The sequence below is a fragment of the Perognathus longimembris genome, chromosome 17 (genome assembly GCF_023159225.1).
Source record: "Perognathus longimembris pacificus isolate PPM17 chromosome 17, ASM2315922v1, whole genome shotgun sequence".
NCBI classification, from domain to species: Eukaryota; Metazoa; Chordata; class Mammalia; order Rodentia; family Heteromyidae; genus Perognathus; species Perognathus longimembris.
Window position 1 is genome coordinate 43,582,156 of NC_063177.1, and position 14,201 is coordinate 43,596,356.

A 14,201-nucleotide genomic window follows, 5' to 3' on the forward strand; every position below is an offset into this window, starting at 1 on the left:
AATAAAACACTTCTTATCAAAACCTACTGGATTTTTGAAAAAAGTACCAAGCCTATTATTTCCTTGAGAGCTGTAGCTTTTTTTTTTTGCTAGTCCTGGGGCTTGGACTCAGGGCCTGAGCACTGTCCCTGGCTTCTTTTTGCTCAAGGCTAGCACTCTGCCACTTGAGCCACAGCGCCACTTTTGGCCATTTTCTGTATATGTGGTGCTGGAGAATTGAACCCAGGGCCTCATGTATATGAGGCAAGCACTCTTGCCACTAGGCCATATTCCCAGCCCCAGAGAGCTGTAGCTTTTAAAATTATATAGGTCTTCTTAAAAGTGTGATTTCCCCCCCCATCCTCCTTTTACCTACCAGGGATTCAACTGAAAGCTCTGTGTATACTGAACAAGTGCCCTATCACTGAGCTATAATCCCTGTCCCTGAAAACTTGATTTATTTATTATTTATTTATTTTTGGTGCTGATCTTGAGGCTTTAACTCTGGGCCTGGGTCCTGTCACTGAGCTTCTTTTGCTCAAGGCTAGCACTGTACCACTTGAACTGCAGCGCTACTTCCAGCTTTTTTGGTAGTTAATGGACTTTCCTGCCTGGGATGGCTTTGGACCAAGAGCCTCAGATCTCAGCCTCCAGAATAGCTAGGATTACAGGTTGAACCACTGGCACCGGACCTAAAGCTTGATTTTTGAAAAGAAGAATTTGTAGTTTGCTTTTATTTATACTGAAGTATGATTCAAAAATACACCTCAGAATTCTTGGCCTCATCCAAATAATTTCATGGCATTTTTCTCTTAAAAACCTGACATTTCCTTAGATACCCAAATTAGCATCCTACTTTGTAGCTTGTTTTACAATGTAAATTGAACTTTCATCTTCTCCTGCTTCTTAGGGTGTGCTCACATAGTTTCACTGGAAAGTCAGTGTCTAGTTTTGTTCATTTATTTTTTTTTGTATGGTCCTGGGATTTGAACTTATGGCCCTGGTGCTGTCCCTGAGCCTTTTTTTCCCCCCTGCTCAAGGCTAGCCTTCTACTACTTGAGCCACAGCTCTACTTCCAGCTTTTTGATAGTTTATTAGAGATAAGAGTCTTACTGACTTTCCTGCTTGGGCTAGTGTTGAACTGCAGTCCTCAGGTTTCAGCCTCCTGAGTAGCTAGGATTACAGGTGTTGATTTCTTTTTTTTCTCCCATGATTTAACAATATTTATTGCTTATTTTCATAAAATCCATTACAGCTCTATGGACTCTGGAGCAGCTACCTTCATTGTGCAGATTCCAAATTTCAGAATATTTTAGTCTTTGATCTCATGGCTCTTCTCTCCTCTCTCCATCTTCCTCTCCCTCCCTCCCTTTCTCCCTTCCTTCCCTATTCTTCCTTCTCCCCTTCATTATTCCTCTCCCTCCTCTTCTCTCTTCCTTAGGAGAAGAGAGTTTGTTCCAAGAGTCTATCTATAGATGAGAGGGTATTGAATAAAGAGCTATGTATACCAGGGCTTTAGAGCTGATTGCACTTAAGAAATAAGTCTTGTTATAACCGAGTAGAATAAAACTATTGCTGAGAGCTTGAGACTAATAGTAGCTCTTTATGACATAGACGACATAGCTTTGAAGCCAAGTATTAAATTAATTTAGCATAACTGCCATCACAAGTACTTACTAGCTCTTGAATAGAGCCACAATAGCCACAGATGCACCTCTTTTTTTTTTTTTTTAATGCAGTCAGTCCATCCAGCATCACTGGAGAACAGAGAGAAAGGAAAGAAAATACATTGGCTATGTTTTACCATGACCAGGACTTGTTTTGGATGCTCCACTTTTTCTATCTGTCTAATAACCCAGAGCAGCCTGAGTTGAATGCTGTTTCTGTTGTAGAGAGAAAATGGAGACTTGAGTTTATTTTAGGAACCCATGATGAAACAATAATGTTTTGTAAGCTAGACCTAGATTCAGGCCCATTGTTCAGAGATAGCATAATTAATCCAAAACTAAATGATAACCAACACAGCCTTTAGTGGTGGTGTCTTAAGCATATATATATATATAGTCTTTGAGCCTCAACTTCATCATTTGTACTATAGTCTTGGAATAGGTGATTTCTTTAACCTTTGTGAATAAACCTAAATGCTTAGTGGGCTCATACCTTAAATCATTGTTATAGCTACACAAGTGAGTTGTAAGAAGATAAGTTTTTTCCTTTTTATTACCAATTTTAATTTTTAAGTAAAAATTTAAAATTCAAAGTAGAGAATTGACTTACTATTAGTTTCATTAAGTAGTGACAAATAGCTTTCTCTTAATTATAACAGTTTCACTGACTTTTTTTTTGCCACTATTGGGGATTGAACTCAGAGACTTAGACTTAGTAGGCAAGTGCTTTGCCATATCCTCTCTACTTTCCTACCATTCTCCCTTCCTCCCCTTGAGGAAGTGGGGAAGGGAAGATTGAGTCTAAGACTTCACACATGCTAAGCATGTGATACATCACTGAGCTGTATAGTTCTCCCTTACCCTCTCTTTTCTTTTCCTTCTCTTTTTTTTTTTTTTTTTTTTTGTGGTAAGGGGGAAATTTGGGCCAGCTTGGCCTTTGACCTCAGGTTCTCATGTGAGCATTCTACCACTGAGTTACATCCTGGCTCTAAGGTCAGGTTTTCAAGCCACTAAAGTTTAAAAAAAAAATGTTTTGGGTTGTTTCAGTTTGTTGAGACAGTCACACTAAATAGCCTAGGCTGATCCTGAACTTGTGATCCTCGCCTTCATTCCCAAGTGCTGAGATTGTAAGTATGTAGCACTATTGCCAACTTCGAGTTAGTATGTTGATAATGATTATGTTGAGACTGTAGATGCATTTTTAGACTCCAGGAAAAAAAGATAATTTAACATTTCATTCCTCTGAACAGGATTTCAGTTTTTGTTTTTGGTTTTTTTTTGGCCAGTCCTGGGCCTTGGACTCAGGGCCTGAGCACTGTCCCTGGCTTCTTCCCGCTCAAGGCTAGCACTCTGCCACTTGAGCCACAGCGCCGCTTCTGGCCGTTTTCTGTATATGTGGTGCTGGGGAATCGAACCTAGGGCCTCGTGTATCCGAGGCAGGCACTCTTGCCACTAGGCTATATCCCCAGCCCAGGATTTCAGTTTTTAAGTATGTAGATCTTGTGCTGCTTTTGTTAAAATGATTTCTAATTATTTATTCTTTTTTGTTTATTTGTTTTGTTTTTGTTGCTAGTCCTGGGGTGTGGATTCGGGGCCTGATCACTGTCCCTGGCTTCTTTTTGCTCAGGGCTAGCACTCTGCCACTTGAGCCACAGCGCCACTTCTGGCTTTTTCTATATATGTGGTGCTGAGGAATCGAACCCAGGGCTTCATGTATACGAGGCAAGCACTGTACCACTAGGTCATATTCCCAGCCCATCTAATTATTTACTCTTTTTGATGAGATAGAATCACATTGATTTAGTTTTATTTTAATGTTGTTCATTGCCACAGCATAGAAATACAATTGATTTTTGTACATTGATCTTGCATCCTACAATCTTGCTGAAATTCATGTTCTCATCATTTTTTACAGCTTTTTATGTCTAAAATCATGCTGTCTGAAAACAGAGATAGTTTTTTCACTTCTTCCTTTTCAATCTGGATGCCTTTTCTTGCCCTGGCTAGAAACTCTAGGACAGTGTTGAGTGGGAGTGGTGAGAATGGACAGCTTTGTCTTTTTCCCAGCCATAGGGAAAAGTGCAGAGTCTTTGACTAAATGATGTTCAGTGTATGTTTTTCAGAATTCTCTCTGTGAGTTTGTTTGTTTTTTTTAATCGGTTGTGGGGCCTGAACTCAGGGCGCTGTCCCTGAGCTAGCTAGTACTCTACCACTTTGAGCCATAGCTCCACTTCTGTTTTTGTGGTAGTTAATTGGAGGTCAGAGTCTCGTGGACTTTGCCTGCCCAGGTTGCCTTACAACCATAATCCTCAGATTTCAGCCTCCTGAGTAGCTAGGATTACAGGTGTGGGCCATCAGTGTCTGGCTGTAAGATGCTTTTTTAAAAAAGTAACTATTGAAATGATCATATGGTACTTTTTTGTTCCTAAAGTCTACCTGCTATATATTTTTTTGGTGGTATAGTCAGCTTTGTCCATTTCATTATTTAACTTGTCTATTCAGTATTTAAATTTATGATAATCTTTGCCACACTTATATTTTCATGTTTTTCTTAGTATTTTTTGATGCTCTGAACATTTTTCTTTCTATCCATCTATCTTGTGGTACTGAGGCCTAAACTTCTTATGCTGCTAAGTAGCCACTCTCACTTGTCCTATTTCTTGAACTTTGAGTATATTCCCTTGTTCTTTGAATATTATTATTATTTTCAATGCTGGGTGTTGCGCCTGTGGGTACTAGGCAAGTAAGTGCTCTACTACTCATACTAGCTCATGTAATTCTTCAAATTGCTTATGTTCAGTTATCTGTGTTCTCTGTGATCAGGTTTTTAGTTTCTTTTTCTTTCTTTCCAGTCCTAGGGCTTGAACTTAGGAGCTGAGCACTGTCCCTGGCTGCTTTCTGCTCAAGGCTAGCACTCTGCCACTTGAGCCACTTGAGTCACAGTGCCACTTCTGGCTTTTTCTGTTTATGTGATGCTGAGGAATATAACCCAGGGCTTCATGCATGCTAGGAAAGCACTCTACCATTAAGCCACATCCATAGCCCTGTGGTCAGGTTTTGATCTATTTCTTATTGTTGGTTTTCTTCAAAATGTGTATTTTTATTGAATAAAGGATTTGCTGATTCGTATATATTGTTAGCATGGATTTTTTTTTTTTTTTGTAGCTTAGTTCTGTTTTTCAAATAGTTCTCCCATGATAATGGTGGTAGAGTTGGTGGTAGAGTTGGCTATTTTTATGTTTTGAAAGCTCTGAGTGGGAAAACCAGCTTCTCTACAGTTGTTGAAATGTAGAGCTTTATTCTGATGGATAAGCTTTTTTTTTTTTGGCCAGTCCTGGGCCTTGGACTCAGGGCCTGAGCACCATCCCTGGCTTCTTCCAGCTCAAGGCTAGCACTCTGCCACCTGAGCCACAGCGCCCCTCCTGGCCGTTTTACATATATGTGGTGCTGGGGAATCGAACCGGGAGCTTCATGTGTAGGAGGCAAGCACTCTTGCCACTAGGCCATATTCCCAGCCCCCCCCCTTTTTTTTGTATTGGGATAAGATATTGTTGGCCTTGAGCTTGCAGTCCTCCTTTCTGTGTGTATTTCCTAGTGTGTGTATTGCAGGTGTGTGCCTGTTTGCTACCATTCCCTATCTGTTTTCCTTCTTAAGACACTCTTCTTTTTGTCCTTCTTAAGACAATTTGAACTATAACTTTCAGAATTTCATATTCTCCATTAATTTGATCATGTTATATATATGCATATCTATCTATCTATCTGGAGAGAGAGAGAAAGGAAGAGAGGTATCAGTTATGGGTGGCTTGAACTGAGGGCCTGGGCACTGTCCCTGAGCTTTTTTGCTTAAGGCTAGTGCTCTACATTTTGAGCCATAGCTCCACTTCCCAGTTTCTGGTGGTTCATTAGAGATATGAGTCTCATGGACTTTCTTACCTAGGTTAGCTTTGAACTGTAATCTTCAGACATCAGCCTCTTGAGTAGCTACAATTACAGGTGTGAACCACCAGCACCTGGCTTGTGATATCTATGCGTTTGTGTGTGTGTATGTGTTCTGGTTTTTGTGTGTGTGTTTTTTTTATACTGGTACTGGCTAAAGTTTACACTCTCACTTGGCTTATAACTGGTGCTCCATCACTTAAGCTATGTCTCCAATTTCAGCCTTTTGATGGTTAATTGGCAATAATCTCTCAAATTTGTCTTCCCAGGCTAGAATTGAAATGTAGTCCTTAAGTCTCAGCCTCCTGAAAAGCTAGGGTTATAAGTGTGAGCGTGTGAGCCTATAAACTTAACAATGCTCTCTTAAAATTAAGTATAGCAGTATACTCTTGTAATCTCAGTATTGAGTGGGCAGGGCAAGGAGTGCAGAGATACAGGAGGATTATAAATTCAGAACCATTCTGGGCTATGTAGTCATAGGCCACATAGTGAGATACTGTCTCACAAAAAGAATTCTGATCCTTATCTCGCTCTTCTTTCTTAGTGCTATCATGATTTTATCCAAATAGTCTGTGGCCAGTTAGTAGCACCCAAAAAATTGGAATATAAAGTTTTTAAATGTTCTGTATTTCTGTGGGATTTTGGAAGATCCTACCTGTCATCATGAATTATAATTAATATTATTCTCACAATAGGACTTAATTTACAATTACAGCAGCTTTCCTGGCTAGTGAGGTGGATTGTGTTCTTTTCCTGGGATATGTTTGATTACTGATTTAGGAGAGTCCCAGGTGTCAATTGGCAATTTTGTTGGTTTGGTTTTGCTACTGGGCTTTAACTCAGCTCCCCAGTGCTGTCCCTCAGCTTTTTTTTTTTTTTTTTTGCTTTAAGAGCAAAAGCCAAAGCTCCACTTCCAGCTCTTTGGTGGTTTATTGGAGATGAGAGTCTCAGAGATTTAGTTAGCTGTTAGGGTTAGCTTTGAACTGTGATCCTCACATTTCAGCCTCCTGAGTAGCTAAGTTTTTTTGTTTTTGAAGTATGAGGATCAAACCTAGGGCCTCCCCTATGCTGACCACATGTTCTACCATTAAGCCTAATTCCCTAAAATTCACATATTTGGAAATACTACATTCTCTGATGAGATAGAGGTAGAAGGATTTCTGTTTGAGACTAGTGAGAGAAAAAGCCACGACTTCTAAAAGCAAAAGGATTGGGTTTATGTCTTAAGTAATAAAGTGTTTAGAAGTTCTGAATTCAATCCGCAGTACTACAAAAATAATAAGAAAGCCAGCCAGCCTAAGGGCTAAGGTGTGTTGCTCAGTGTCATGGTGCTTGGTTAATATGTGGGTTTGGTCTGTACTGCTGCCAAAAGAAAACTTAAAAAGCCAAAGAAATGATCTATCTTAGAATGCTAAGTAAGTGAGTGGCAATATTGGAAACCAGTTGTATTCCAAAGTACTTAAGAGCACTACATACTGAATTCAAGGCTTCATGCTCTATTGCAGTTTTCAGCTTGAAGTTTTACACCAGTGTGTTCATAGCTAATATTGGTATATGTAGATTATTCTGAATATTAGTTCATAGTCCTTTCTGCTTTCCCTTGGGTCTGAGATGCTTTTCTTTTCTTTCCAGACCAAAAAAAAAAAAAAGTACTAAAACAAGTGAAAACAAGTTATTACAGGAGTAACTATCCATATTATCTAATTTATGTATTTGAAATAATTTGGATATATTTGATATTTAAAGCCTGCTTATAGAAACATGGTCTAAGCCACCATATCTAACTCTTAATGTCTTTGATTTGTTTTATTTTAATCTTAGCTATAACTTCTGACTTTCATCAGAAAGAGTTTGTTTTACATAGAGGTAATTGTTTTCATTCATACAAATGCTTATGGAGAAAAATGCAAAACTTCCTGTGATTGGTGATGTACCTTTATTATAGGCTCAGCAAAACAGTCCTTCTTCTACAGGATCGGGCAACACAGAGCATTCCTGCAGCTCACAAAAGCAGATCTCCATCCAGCACAGACAGACCCAGGTAGGTCTTAATCAACCAACAGTGGAGATGTACTCAGAAATAAATTTCATCATTGAGAAACGGCAATTTTTCCACTTAGTCTTCCCTTTGTTTATTTGTCTGTACTTCCTTACTTGTGTGCACTGTAATTTCAACTTTCATTATGAGTATTAAAAGTCTTTGGAAAATGCTTTAACTGTTTGAGATTTTCCTTTATCTTTCTGGTGTATTATAGGACAAGTGGTACAGCATCCTATTGAGAAAAGAATATATGCTTTGAAGGACTCTGGGCTTGGGTTCAAATTCTGTCTCTGCCACTTGTACTTTATTTTCCTGGTCCTCAGTTTTACTTAGTAGAAATCAACTAAAAATGTACTCTTGTTTATCTTAGTGTTTACAAAATGTTTGTGAGGTTAATGTTTATAGTAGGCTTTCAATAAATGTTAACTCCCTGCTTTTTTTTTTTTTGTCCAGTCCTGAGCTTGGACTCGGCATGAGCACTGTCCCTGGCTTCTTTTTGCTCAAGGCTAGCACTCTGCCACTTGAGCCACAGCGCCACTTCTGGCCGTTTTCTATATATGTAGTGCTGGGGAATTGAACCCAAGGCTTCATGTATACAAGGCAAGCACTCTTGCCACTAGGCCATATTCCCAGCCCAACTCCCTGCTTTATGAAAGGAATTTATTTCTTGTACATGCTTGCTTATTGCAAAACTAAGTTAAACTTCTTTAAGGTGCTACACTAACATAATTTCCTTCTTAAATTTAAGGAATCTTGTGAACATTTAAGTTATATATACTCTGAGTGTGGTGCATGCCTGTATTTTGGCACTCTAGAGCCAGAGGCAGGAGGATTGCATATTCAAGGCCAGCCCAGGTTACATACCAAGTTTCCAGGACTACACAGTGAGCCCTGTCTACACAATGAGACCATGCTTAAAAAAAAAAAAGTTAAAAATTACATCTGACAGTTGGGTATGGTAGCACACACCTGTAAAGGTAGCACAGGAGGCTGAGGCAGGTGAATTCATATTTGAGGCCATCCTGGGCTATCTAGAGAGAACCTGTCAAAACCAAGAGAAAGAAGTGATGGGGATTCAGGGAAGGGAACTGGAATCTCTTTACGTTTCAAGAACTATACAAACTCCTGGAGCAGATTTTTTTAATTCAGAGAATAGACTTGGTTGAACATGCAGAAAACTTTCTCCTTCTGATTTTTCTTTGTTTCCACTAGGTGGCATTTTTGTTCCTTAGCAATTTGGGTCATGTCTCCATACAATCATTTTCTATTCAGTTTTATTTCTAGAGTATTGTATTTTTGTGTGGTTCAATGCATAGTAGTTTTAAGAATTTATTTGCTTCCAGAACTCACATATTTTCTAAGTATTTGTATAGTGGGATGGAAGGAACCAGTAGCTAATGTTTGAAGTATGGGATGAATAAAGCGTATTTAAATTTCTTCAGCTATTCTAGGCTGTCTGGGATAGAAAATGCTTTTAGTTCCTTAGAAAAGTAATGACAAATGTGAACATGTAATATTTTGCTACTAATCCTAAATTTGTTTTTCCTTTGTTTCTGTAGTCTGACCTCACAATAGAAAAAATATCTGCACTAGAAAACAGTAAGAATTCTGACTTAGAGAAGAAAGAGGGAAGAATAGATGATTTATTAAGAGTAAGTATCAAAGTATAAGGCATTTTATAACTAGGATTATAAGCATGAGCCACTGGAAGCCTGCATAAAATAATGTTCTTAGACTTGAAATTTAGTAAGTCTCATCTTAACTAGCATATCTTTTATGTTTATATTATTAATGATAACTATTTTATTCAAGAATAAGTTCTTGGGGGGCTGGGGGTATGGCCTAGTGGCAAGAGTGCCTGCCTCATATACATGAGGCCCTGGGTTTGATTCCCCAGCACCACATTTACAGAAAATGGCCAGAAGGGGCGCTGTGGCTCAAGTGGCAGAGTGCTAGCCTTGAGCGGGAAGAAGCCAGGGACAGTGCTCAGGCCCTGAGTCCAAGCCCCAGGACTGGCCAAAAAAAAAAAAAAAAAAAAAAAAAGAATAAGTTCTTGGGCTGGGAATATGGCCTAGTGGCAAGAGCACCTGCCTTATATACATGAAGCCCTGGGTTCGATTCCCTAGCACCACATATATAGAAAACGGCCAGAAGTGGCGCTGTGGCTCAAGTGGCAGAGTGCTAGCCTTGAGCGGGAAGAAGCCAGGGACAGTGCTCAGCCCCTGAGTCCAAGGCCCAGGACTGGCCAAAAAAAAAAAAAAAAGAATAAGTTCTTATATTTATAGACAGCTTCAAGTTCAGATGTTTAGAAGTTGTTCATCGTGGTCATTAGCAATATATTTTTATATCTTTTGTCATTTTGTGTCATCTCTTGATTGAGTGAATTACAATTTTTAATAAATATTTTTCAGGAAGGTTACATCAGGTTAAAATTTCTGTGCTCTTCCTAATCTATGAATTCTTTGCTTTCCTCCTCCTATATAACAAAGCAGAGTCCATAAGGTTTTCGTGTCATAGCCTGTTATAATTTTCTTCCTGCTTCCTAAACACCATCCCCTCTTTCTTTTTCTCTCTTTCTCCCTCTCCTTCTCCCCTTCTCTTTCCCTCCCTCCCTCCCTCTCTCTCTCCCTCTCTCCCCCTCCCCCCTCTTCCTCCTCCCTCCTTCCCCCTTCTTTTTTTGCCATGAGGCTTAAATTCAGGTCCTGGGTGCTGTCCCTGGGCTTTTTTCACCCAAGGCTAGCCCTCTACCACTTTGAATCACAGCACCACTTCTAGATTTTGGTGGTTAATTGGAGATAAGAGTTTCATGGACTTTCTGTGCAGGCTGGCTTTGAATCTGATCCTCAGATCTCAGCCTCCTGAGTAGCCAGGATACAGGCTCGAGCCACCAGTGCCCAGCTCATAGTGTTTAAAACCACAAAAAATGGAAATTCTTCACATTTTGAACTGCCAGCAGTTGATTGAGTCTATACATTTCATTAGGATTTTGAGAAAATACTGACTTCCCAAGTGAATTGAATTTCATGTAAACATTCCATTATCGTTGACTTATAGATTCTTTATTATTAGAGGTTTATCTAAATGCAGTTACATTTTGATAACATAATCTCTAGGATTCTGTAAGAAAAATGGATAGAATTGTGCTTATGGAGACTAGACATATTTGGAGATGGAAGCTGTTTCACATCAGTCACTTTAAAAATGAAGATGGGCTGGAGGCGTGGCTCAAGTATGAAATAGCAGAACTCCAGCACTGCTAAACATAAAAAGAAAGAGAGAAGGAGGGAGTGGGGAGAAGCTGAAAAGCCCAAAAAATGAATATCTTGTAATTATCTTCTGTTTGTGCTTTACTGTATCAGAAATGCTTGTATCATTTGATTGGGAAATAACATTTTTTTCATCATTCAAGGAGGTTATTATAAAGTAGCATTATTTTCCAAGAGTAGAAATCCTTTGTTTAATGCAAGAATAAATTCAGGATTTGCAAGCCAAATTTAACCTTGGGTTAGTGGTTCTTTCCTTTTCTGTTATTGTTAGAGGCTTGAAAAATTCATAGTATTCAGTTTGTAACGGAGTTCCCCCCACCCCCAAGGGAGGGACCATGACTTAATGGGGTCTAACGGGGGATATCCCCCATCCCTCCAAGAGTCCACCACTCAGAGACAGTCTCAAACAAAAAGATGGATTTATTGGGGAAGTAAAAAGTGAACTGACTGGCCAGGGTCACCGCCCAGACTTGGAGCTGGGACCGTGCGCAAACACTGCACGGTCAAGCTTGCCACACACAGGTGGCCAATGGAGTTACAATCTGCCTCATAGCAACTGTTTGAACCAACCTATCATTTTAGTTAGACTTGGTGCATGGATTTGGCGGGGCTCACATGATGCAAGGGGATACACCTACTCATGGGAGGTTTAATCTTGAATGTTCCATGACTCTAGTGGTCTAGCAGTTTACACAATCTTATCACAGTGAAGGGGAACTTCCCTGGATAGGGTGGGGGAAATCTTAAGGAGGATGAGTCAGCTTCTGCTCTCTTTAACTAATCTGAGATGGAGTCAATCTGACACCCCTCAACAGCCAGTGATTGCCCTGGCCAGAACTGACCTCCATATTACAAGTTCATCTTGCAGGTTTCTGACCACAACTAAATTAACAGTGTATTTACATTTTGGCATTCATGAATTAGGACCTTCTGTGTTTGTTCTGTCTTTTGTGTGTTCTGTCTTTTGTGGATATGCGTGTGTGCCTGGCTTTTCTGATGAGAATCATTTATAAACTCAAATTTGTTATATCTTTAGAAGTAAGAGCTGCAGAAAGAATAAAATAAAGCATGAAGAATATTATGTGGTTTAAAAAATCTAGTTCTTGTAAATGCTAATCAGACTTTATTTAATCTGTAAATGCTTAATCACCTTTAGTGTATATTTTGAACATTGGCTGTAGATTGTTTTAAATTTTACTTCCTGATAATTTAAACTCTTTGCATAATATTAGATGTAACTGGTAATTGTGAGAAACATTCAGAACAAAAGAATTATTGACAAATATATAATATTGAGTGGTTAAAGGGGCGAATAATTTCACCTTTCATAAAGTCATGCTTATCTCTTGAATCTGAATTTTGCTTTTGATTTAATAACGTGATTTTTCTCTCTCCTTAGATGCTACTTTTCTGTTAATCTATCATTTTGGGGACTAATTTAAAAATATTTTCTATTAAAGGCTAACTGTGATTTGAGACGGCAGATTGATGAACAACAAAAGATGCTAGAGAAATACAAGGAGCGGCTAAATAGATGTGTCACAATGAGCAAGAAACTCCTTATAGAAAAGGTTAGTGAATAATGGTGGCTTGAATGCTGTGTCTCAGGGTAGTTAATGTCTGTCATTGTGTGGTTCTTTCTTGACTGAGATGCATCTGTTTAGGGCTTTATAGGAAAAGATTTGTGTTCTGCTCTCCATATCAAACCCAGGACCTTATGTATGCTAGGCAAGTGCCTTATTACTGGGCCATAACCTTTAGTCCAGGAAAGGCTCTTTTCAGTTCTTATATTCATTCTGTCAATGGAAGTGAGGGTACTTATTAAGACTACAATGTTTTAACTGTATTTCCATTTTAGAGCTGGTATTTGGATATGATTATGTGATAATTAGGCACTATGTGTTTCACAAAATAATATTGTCATGTGATTGTATATAATTACTTTAATTGGCTTATGTTTACCTTACTTTGCCTTAAAATGGCAGTATTTCCTAGAAAAAAAAAGATTAAAATCTAGAGGCTTGAGATACACTGTGGTTATTTTTCTTACAGTCTTTGGAATGCTGTTAAAAAGACAAGGAGCTCTCTTTTTCAGTGAATGTGAAAGGGATTATTTTACTGAGGCCAAAAATACTAGGTAGACCAGTGCCCCATTTCTTTAATCATTAATCAGTTTAAAAGAAAGGAAAAAAATCTTTTTTCCCTTTTTGTAGTATTGAGAAATAATAAAGCTAAATGATATTAGAATATGCTATTATAGCCCATTTATTTAAAGTTTTAAAAGACACTTCCTGAAATCAGCCTACATCAACCAGTTGTACTGAAATCTGAACTACCAAAAAATAAGCATAATTCTATTTCTGAATTTTCATGGTACTTTGTTCTTTTTCTTCAAGTTCTTTATCATAATGTATGCTTAGAATTACAAATTAATGCATTCAGTGATGGTAACTCTCTTTGGTCATAAACACCTGCTTTTTTCTTTTTTTTAAAGCAGCCTTACAATCCTTATCATATAATTGGTTTTTAGTAAATATATGTAAAATTAGTGATATTCTTAAGAATCAGAAGTATTTAAAATGTCCTGAAATTATGGGAAGTTGATTTGATCTTCCAGTTCATGGAGGACTTTTTCATATCATGATTCAAAGTTTGCAGCCAAAGAACTATTGTAGGTTTGGAGCACCAGCCAGGAAATATGCAAAGTGGTGTTTTTTTCGGCCAGTCCTGGGGCTTGGACTCAGGGCCTGAGCACTGTCCCTGGCTTCTTCTTGCTCAAGGCTAGCACTCTGCCACTTAAGCCACAGCGCCACTTCTGGCCATTTTCTGTATATGTGGTGCTGGGGAATTGAACCCAGGGCCTCATGTATACGAGGCAAGCACTCTTGCCACTAGGCCATATCCCCAGCCTAAAGTGGTGTTTTTGACATAACAAGTTATGTCCCAGTTTTCTAGAATTGAGTGCACAGAGAAGAAACTAAAGATAGGACAGTGTCACAGTTGGACATTGCTGCAATCCAAATATCAGATGCTATTAAGATAAAGAGATCTAAGAAAGTTTACTAGGAAGAACCTACAGTTCTTCATCACCCTATCATGTCTACTCTGTTGAGCTAGGAATAGTTTACTCTGTTGAGCAAGGAATCATTGCTGACTAATCTGAGATGGTATATTGTTTGTCAACAGTATTTTCCCAATAATCTTAATTTTTTCAGTTTAAGAATTGCTATTAAGGCTGGGGATATGGCCTAGTGGCAAGAGTGCTTGCCTCATATACATGAGGCCCTAGGTTCGATTCCCCAGCACCAC

At 38.7% G+C, this 14,201-nt stretch overlaps 1 protein-coding gene across 5 annotated transcripts in view; it reads left to right on the forward strand.

Moving 5' to 3' along the window:
- Tlk2 (tousled like kinase 2) overlaps nt 1–14,201 on the forward strand; it is a 99,931-nt gene that overhangs the window by 45,336 nt on the left and 40,394 nt on the right. For all 5 annotated transcript variants that reach the window (XM_048367148.1, XM_048367149.1, XM_048367150.1 and 2 more), the window contains 3 exons: nt 7,531–7,626; nt 9,186–9,278; nt 12,353–12,463. In XM_048367148.1, the coding sequence (XP_048223105.1) occupies nt 7,531–7,626; nt 9,186–9,278; nt 12,353–12,463 (300 nt within the window). The remainder of the gene's footprint in view (nt 1–7,530; nt 7,627–9,185; nt 9,279–12,352; nt 12,464–14,201) is intronic.